The sequence below is a fragment of the Triticum dicoccoides genome, chromosome 6A (genome assembly GCF_002162155.2).
Source record: "Triticum dicoccoides isolate Atlit2015 ecotype Zavitan chromosome 6A, WEW_v2.0, whole genome shotgun sequence".
NCBI lineage: Eukaryota > Viridiplantae > Streptophyta > Magnoliopsida > Poales > Poaceae > Triticum > Triticum dicoccoides.
In genome coordinates this window covers 184923099-184931991 of record NC_041390.1, presented here as the reverse complement: position 1 = coordinate 184931991, position 8893 = coordinate 184923099, and the positions used below count along the sequence as shown (strand labels likewise).

General features: G+C 45.3%; 1 protein-coding gene across 1 annotated transcript; it reads right to left on the bottom strand.

Annotated features, from left to right (window-relative positions):
• Window positions 1-3384: 3384 nt before the first annotated feature.
• Window positions 3385-7701, bottom strand: LOC119316521 (protein FLX-like 2). The gene is made up of 5 exons (XM_037590842.1): window positions 7510-7701; window positions 6747-7416; window positions 6511-6653; window positions 6257-6345; window positions 3385-4315 (listed from the first exon to the last, which is right to left on the bottom strand). The coding sequence occupies exons 2-5, from the start codon at window positions 7325-7327 to the stop codon at window positions 3725-3727; spliced, it is 1404 nt and encodes a 467-aa protein (XP_037446739.1). The 5' UTR covers window positions 7328-7416; window positions 7510-7701; the 3' UTR covers window positions 3385-3724.
• Window positions 7702-8893: the final 1192 nt, after the last annotated feature.

Sequence of the window (8893 nt, the reverse complement as noted above, 5' to 3'; positions counted from 1 at the left end):
CTGTTCAGATAAGGAAGCTCAAATCCTCCAAAAAAAAAGATAAGGAAGCTTACGGCGACGATAAGCGCGCATCTTACGAGTCACTAATAGGTTTAGTCACCTCAGGGCCATTTTATAATCAGGCCTGGCGGAGATTTGGTCTACCGCTTTGCCTCAGCGCCAATGGCACAGCTTCCTGTTGAGAAGAACCTCGATCAAGGGGAGCAAGCCTTGATTAGCACGCGATCCACCCGTCAAAATTCCACAAAAGAAACATATACCGTGTTCAGATAAAGAAGGCGCGGCATTCACATTGCTCCAACTATCTACCATATATGTTCGGTGCCTAACAAGTAGGCAGCCACAAGTTTCACCAGATTATTCCCACTCCCTTCACCTGCACACATGCATCTGTGTGCATGCACATAACATTGTGGTCAAAGAGGAAATTGATTATGCCATGAGAATGATTCCAGTCATAGAAAGTGATCACCTGTACACTGCACAGTGCAAGCCATGCTGCCTACAACCCCCAGTAATCTCTCCTACTGCCGTCCCCGGCCCACAGCTGGCTTTGCCTAGTTCAGGTGAGCGAGCAGGCAAGGCTGCAAAATGCAAGAAACCTTCACTTTCAGCCCGGTTGCTTCATTGCTTAATCTAGGTGTAATGCGCGCTTGCTGTAATCATAGCGTCGAATCGATCGTAACAGCGAATTTTAGGCGGAATCCCAATGATGTGCAAAGATCTCCACAGTTGTTAGGCGAGAGCTAAGCGCTTAGATTAGACATGTAGATATGATCCACCTGGCCCTGATATCTGTTAGATTAATCGGATACCCCGTGCAGTAAAGCTGTGCCATCTACGCATTTCTGTCGAGTTGGCATTGGAAGGGGCCGGTAGCTAGGGATGAGTCCTGACATGGCAAGCAAGTTCATGGCTTCAAAAGAAAGATAGCAACCATATGGAAAAAGAGAGCATATTGATATATTTGTCTTTCTTTAGAAGCCGTGTTTCCGTTAGTATTTTAACCCTTCGGATCATTTGCCACTTCCTTTCCTTTTGGTGTGTGTTGCCAGACAGATGGAGAATAACAGAATCTTACAAATGGTAGTAACTACTTAGAGAACCTAGAAAGCAAGAGATATATCTACTTAGAGGACATGGAAGGCCAGAAATATCTCCGTTTCGATGTGTGCGTGGTGCGGATGTGCAATTTGACAGGTAAAGCATTTTTCTTCAAGTTGGTCCATAAAAGTAAGTTTAATTTAATCGGCTGCCGGGTTTAGTACATTTTAATCGGCTGCCGAGTAAAATTTTAATAAACTGCCAGTTTTAGTAAATTTTAATCTACTTCACAGTGGAGTTTAGCTATATAGGCAACATCTAATATATAGGCAGGCAGAATGGATTGTGATTGGCATCACCACAAATGTAGAAAAGTACAAGTCATTTCCAAACAGCTATAACATCAAGTGGGACTAGTTTAATGGGTCAGCTTTTCTCAAAGCTATCGCGCCACTAGACATACTAATGAGCAATTTGAAGCAAGTTGAATACTTGAATAAACTCCTACTCTAAGATTCGCTCAAGAAAAGAACAAAACAACCATCTAAGAAAAAGGAACAAAACGAAAGAACTGCTGTAAGATTATACCTTATCGACCATATATGTTGCGAGAAGATTGCCTTTATGAACAATTGAGCAAAGCACCCCTAGGAGAAAGAATGGGAGAAAAGGGAGTTAGGCTGTGAATGAGCCTTTTTCATCCTCCAATTATCTCAAGAGCTTTCGCTTCTACCTTCCCTAGGAAAAGCTTCACTTCTTTTCACCTCCATCCCTTCTGATCATGACCTCCGGTTTGTACCAGGTTCAAACTTGAGACAGTATAGGGCCTAATATATTCCCCTGTGTGTAGGGTTGGAACCATTTCAGTCTCTTCTCTGCTGCTTTCTGTAAAAGGTTCCATGAATTTATTCTGCTCGAGCCCGGTTAGAGGCCTGGAGCCATCGAAGCAGTGGTAGTGCGGTGCCAAGAACATCGGCTGGAATTTGATGACTTGGTCCGGAGATTTTGTTTGTTTTTCCTCTGTGAAATCCATGACCACCGAAATGCGGGTTCCGCAAGCTCACTGCGATGGATTTTTCCCCTGGTACACTGCACTAAGCAACTTGTGATGACTACTCATGGTATGTTGTTGACAATGGGGATATAAATGCTCCGTTGAATCTATCGCTCTGCCGCAACTTGTGAGGGAATTGGATGGCTGCTGTGAGCGTTCAAGTTCAACGGTCTGTTCTTCAGTTACGAAAGCTGGATGCACAGAGCAGACCAAAATGTACACCTTTGCATGAAGATAATCCGACTCGGATGCTCCACCATCCTACAGCACACTGAGCTTTTCTGCATGTGGGCATGGCTTTTTTTTCGAAGATGTTCCGAGTTTCAGATAAACCTGGACGATCGCTGCATGTTTAACAAGCAAAGAAACTACTGGTATGAAATTCGACAGACTTGTGGTGATGATTGCTAACAGAAAGCTCTAACCTGTCACCAACTGGCCAAACAAACATCCAGGATGGCTAGGCAGTTACTGGATGAGGCTGGTTATAAAGCTATATGCACAGAACATGAAGCTAACAAAATGTCTGCCTTTGCAGGCAACTAGTCTAATACCAAAGCTTCTAAAACCACACTGAACTCTGCTGTTTCTAAGCATGGCTTCTACACATTTTCATCTCAGTTTCAAATAAACATGGAGGATCGTGCTAAAGCATATTTCACAGCTCAACTTTATTGATATGAAGGGGTTGTTTGGATTGTGACTACCTTTGCCATATATTGCCACATAATTTTTTGCCACACTTGTCTTAGTTGAGTTGCTCAAATTGTTAGCTACACTTTGGCTTGCCTAAGGGAATCTTGCCACACTTTTTGTGTCTATGACATGTGGGGTTCACTGCTCATAAAAAAAATCCTTGCCTTAGGTGTGGCTAGAACCAAACACCTACCTAACTTGGTCAAACTTGTCTAAGGTTAAGTGTGGCAAAGTGTGGATGGGAACCAAACAGCCCTGAAATTCATATGATTGCTAGACAACAGAAAGCCGTCATCAACTCGAACAACCAAGATGGTTACTGGATACGGTAAATATTTTAGAATAAGGTGTGTCTAGGGCACATCTAGATGTGCTCTAGTTATTGCACATCTAAGTGAGTGAATCAAGCATAAAAGAAAAAGAAAAAAGAGAAAGAAAATATTCACACGAATCTTAATGTAAGATCAATGACATATGACTTAGATGTGCAATACTTATGGCACATCTAGATGTGCTTTAGCAAAACTGTTTAGAACAAGGACTAGCAGGTGCACAGATCATACCATACATGCAACTCAACTGGCAGTCAATGAATATCACCTGGTAACTAAAGTGCAAAATAAACAGTATACAACTAGCTGAAATTTACAGTATTGTTACTTCTTGCCTAACCTCAAGACATCACCATCTCATAGAAAATGCTTTAAAACCATCACAACACAAATTTATGGAAATCATCGCCATCTCAGAAACAAATATGTTTGCACATATAATCTCTTACAGATTGCAAGAAAGATTTGTATCAGACCGATAAAACAGCAGTTTGGTACCGTGGTAGCTGCAGAAACTAAATTTGACTCTGGTAAACAAGGAAGCAGCGCCATGTCTCTCGCGCCAACTAGATCACAACAAAGTACGGTTATCACCAATTTATCTGCGTCCATGTGGAGCTTGATAAGCACCACCGATGTTAGGTGCTGCTTGCGCGGATCCATAGCCCTGAGGCTGTGCAGACAACCCGTACGGTGACCCCCCCTGGGTTGGGGCAAAATGTGATGATGCCTGTGCTAGTCCATAGGATGGTGGCATCTGTGTGTGTGCATAAGATGGAGCCTGTATTTGTCCATATGATGGTAGTCCCTGAGCTGTTGTTGCGCCGTATGATGAAGATGGGACTGGCCCAGAAGCATATGATGGTGGCACCTGTGCAGATCCATAGGTGGGTGCACCTGGTGCCCGTGCATGCGAAGGTGGTGTGACCTGACTTGATCCATAGTAACCAGCACTACTCCCATGAGCAGTTGGAGCCGCTGCCTGAGCTCCAAGTGCAGGCATTCTAGAAGTATCATATCCAGCAACTTTCAGAGAGTCGTAGCCAGTAGCACCCCTTGATGCATCATGGACTCTAGCAAGACGAGAAGTCTCATATGAATTCCCTCTTGATGGATCATATCCAGAACGAGGAGCAGTTCCAGCTGGGCTTCCGCTTAAAGGGTCTGGCATACCAGGGGGCGTCCTAGCCTGGATCCACAAAACAATTCTGTTGTTAATATAGAAAAATTACTCCAACGGTTAGTTAGAACATCTGAAAACACAATTTATATTATTGTCGCAATGGAAAAAAATAAAAATAAAAAAGCTTTCTGGTCCACCTTTTGCACAGCAAAATAAGCAATCCATTAACTCCAGGCAAGAAAGGAAAGGCAATCATGGGCAAACAACAGTAGCCAGACAGCTAGTCCAGCTTTTATTTATGTTAATCTGTATTTCCAATGACACTCTGCTTTGAATGGCCATGGGAAGCCAGATCCCTGATTCAACATTACATGTGTTATAGTTGGTGGCTGGGTGTGTGTCGAATTAAACCGAATAGTTCATAGAATAAAATAAAACCAGCTACGCAAGAACAAGAGATCCTGTGTGCGCAAATATGCAATGTAATTGTTAATTGTTATTTTTAATTATCCAACAATATTTAGCTGTTTCAAAACAATTTTTATATGTGGAATTTGTATTATAAAGCATTTTAATATGAGTAAGACTGTAGTAAAGAAATTAACGGTAAATATGCAATTTAGGGGACCATGCTAAGTCAAGCCATGCCTTTTCAAATCAACAAAGCACAAAATCTAAGAATTCCTGACAAACAATCTGGAAAACCAGCAATTGTGCGAATAAATATAATGCCTTTTAAAGTTGCAAAAGAGGAAATAAACGGTTGGAATATTGGAAGTTATGATTAGCATAAGGTGAAATTGGATCTAGTGGGACAAAGCCTTGTGTTCTTTAATTTAGTGGGTATTGTTGGCCTACCAAGTGTGACTTAAGCATAGTTAAAAAAAAAGCGCTCCTAGACGCTCGACTAGGCGTACTTAACCGCTGGGCATCCACAACTCGGCATAACACCTCACTTTGGCCTTAGGCGCTAAAAAAGCGGCCGGCGTGGTCCTCCAGGGAGAAATCAGTATTCTCAGGCGAGGAATCAATCTCTCTGGCGAGGATTTGACCTCCCTAGCGAGGAATCCTCCTCCCTGACAAGGATTCAACCACTCCTAAGTTAAATCGACTGATTCTGGTGAGGGATCAAGCCTCTCCGGATGGTTCCCATCGGTACAGCAAGGATGAGAGGAAGAGGCAGCATCGGTGCAGCAAAGGGAGAGAGGAAGAGGGAGAGGAGGTGCGAGGAGGATACCTAGACTTTCTGTCTGACTCTGCACGTACGGGAGCTAGTAGAAGAATAGGAAGATGGGCGGTGGTTTAATGGGCTAGGACAGCCCATCTAGCATTTCTTCACAATATAGTCATTCTTTCATGCTAAAGTACTAAACGCCTAGGGAGCGCATAAGCTAGCTGGGCGCAAGTATGTCCCAAAACGCATTATTAACGCCCAGCGCCCTTTTGAATTTTGGACTTAAGTACTCAAGCCAGATGCATGCATAAACATAAACAGTGTTTAATTATCTCTCTCTCTCTCTCTCTCTCTCTCTCTCTCTCTCTCTAAGATATGCTCTCAACGTATTATAAGTGACATTTTGAGTCGGCACAATAATTAAGGAGGTTTAAGGTTAAAGAAACCAAGGGGGTGAAAGAGAAAATGGTAAAGATATCCCACTTTAATCATGCACAGAAAATACTGGAAATAGTTTGTGGAGTGTCCCCTGTAAGTAGAGGACAAAGGAGATGTGATAAATGTGGGCAAACAAGCAAAAACGTCAACAAATTAACATGCACATGTTATATCATGCAATAAGATAATTAATGTGTTATAAGTGTGTGTCACTACATTCAAGTTCAACCCTAACCGAGCCATGCTCGAGCTCGGCATGATAAGTGTAGTCTCATGCTCGGATCACCTGGGCTTAAACAGTTAAACCCACAATCATCCAGATGATACACACTTCAGAAAATAATAAATGTCTCAACTTGTGAGGTATCCATTTGGCAGGAAATAAAGGTGCTCACCTGTGCAACCCCATAGCCACCATCATAAGCAGAATGGTGGCTAGATGTACCACCATCCTTCTGAGCAAAATTAGGATTGTACAAAGTACCTACACATAAAAAAGACTCATGTTAACCAAAAATATGACTGCAACTGCAAAGGTAAAAAAATTTAAAAAATCATAGCAACCAAAGACATAAGTGCGGCTGCAAAGGTAGGTTTCTACGTACATATATCTACAGAGGAATAAAATGAATGAGATATAATGACGTACCACTTCTGTCAATATTAGTTGTGTTTGTCAACTCAGCACGAAGCTTCTCTAACTCTGTAACCATGGAGTCATAATTTTTCTTCATTCCCTGCAGCGACTCGGAGTGGTCCATCTTCAGTTTCCTTTCATACTCATATGCGGCCCTAAATTTTAAATAGCATGATCAAAGTTGAGGTTTTATTCACATATTGGTTAGAAGTAATGCTGGAGAACAAGTACAGCAAACGTTGACACACCTGAGGTGCTGATATTCCTGTCTAGCAGCATCAAGATCAGCCTTGAGTACTGGCAGCTGCTGTGCCTCGCCAAAGTTCCTCTGCAGGTCTTTGTTCAGCTTCTGCGCATCCGCCAACAAATGCTGCCTTGCCGCCGCCAGGTTCTGCGCCTCGGCGTGCGCCTGCTGCAGGTCCGCCTTGACAGACTCGTACGACTTCAGATCGGCCTCCATCTTGGCAGCCTTATCAAGGAGCCCCCTCATCTCCTGCTCCTCGGCGACCTTCGCAGCCTCCCCCTGCGCTTGTATCCTCTGCAGCTCCTGCTGCGCGGCAGCGAGCTCTTTCCTCAGAGATGCATGGCTCGCGGCGAGCCGTTCGTTCTCCAGCGCCAGCTTCTGTATCTCTCCACACTGCGCCGCGAGCTTCTGCTCCAGGATCTCAGGCGGCGGCAACATATCGTAGGGGTATGGCCCCGGTCCTGGCTGTTGGTGCATGCCCGGGCCGTACGGATCACGGTGCATCATGCCATGCGGCGGACCAGAGCCGGGACCTGGGAGCGGCCGGTGGTGGTAAGGAGGAGGCATGCGCCCCTTGCTCCCCATGGCGAATCAACGACACAACGACCGCCGCTCCGCGGATTAGCGATTAGCACGTACGCGCGAGCTCTCGATTCAGCCAACGACAGTAAACCCTAGAATGACCAGCACACGGAGCGGATCGATTAGGCGCAAATGAAGCAGCGGAATTCAGGCGGCAGGGCGCGGAAGAGGGAGAGGGGGAGCACCTCGCGGTGGTCGGCGGGGGCGGGGGCGGAGGCGCGTCGAGAGGAGGCCGGTCTGGTGTTCCTTCACCTCCTTGTTTCCTAGGGATTGGATGGATTGGTTCGTCGTCTTCGTTGCCAGGGGCGGTCCGTGACGGTGGAGGGCTTTGAGGTTGGAGCAAGGGGGTAATTTTGCGCGGTGGCCCCTCACCCTAGTGTTTCTCACTCTCTGCGTTTCGAGAAATAAGAGGAAGTATGGCAGGTTATCAAGGAAATGCCCCTGGACCGGGCGCCGGGGCCGGATGGCTATATTGGTGTTTTCTTCTACAAAGCTTGACAGATAATAAAGTATGATGTCATGGCGGTTATGATGAAGTTGTTCGTGGGAGACACTCGGGGTTTTGCTAAATTGAACAAGGCTAACATAATACTCATCCCAAAAAGAGCGGAGGTAGAAGAAATTGGAGACTTCAGGCCCATCAACCTAATTCACAGCATTCCTAAGCTATTTGCCAAGGTTCTGGCCAATCGGCTTCGCTTGCAAATGCACGAGCTTGTCGAGATGAATCAATCGACCTTCATAAAAGGGCGACAGCTCTACGACAACTTCCTTTTGGTGCGCCAAGTAGTAAGGAAAATTCATGCGAGAAGAACACCAAGTGTCTTCGTCAAGTTAGACATATCCAAATCTTTCGATTCTCTTTCTTGGCCTTTCCTCTTTGAGGTGTTGAGAGCAAAAGGATTCGGCCAAAGGTGGTTAGATTGGATGGTAGTGCTATTACAAACGGCCAGCACTAAGGTGGTTGTCAACGGGTTGCCAGGGAGGAAGATCATACATGCTTGCGGCCTGAGACAGGGGATCCAATTTCGCCTTGCTTTTCGTGATAGCCATGGAGGCCCTATCTGCCCTTGTGCATAAGGCCACGGAGATGGGAGTGCTTTCGGCCTTTGCTGGGATCACGACAACACAAAGGTTGTCTATTTATGCCGACGACGTTTCCATGTTCACCAGGCCCACAGAGCACGACCTGGCTGTTGTTACTGAGATTCTCAAGGCATTTGGCAAAGCATGAGGTCTTAAAGTGAACTACCAGAAATCAACGGCTGTGCTCATAAGAGGGAGTGAGGAGGACAGGGCCAAAGTTGTCGGATTGCCGCAATGCGACATCTCAGAGTTTCCCTGCAGATACCTGGGATTGCAACTGGCAATTAAGAGCCTGACAAAAGCGGAATGGCAACCAATGCTGGATAAAGTAAGACACTTCATGCCAGCGTGGCAAAGAGGGCTTATCCAAAGGCCGAGCCGGCTTATTCTGGTGTAGTCGGTAGTGGCGGCATGTCCCGTTCATCATCTTATGATGACGGAGGCGCCGGAGTGGGTGCTTGAGGATATGAATAAATGGATGAG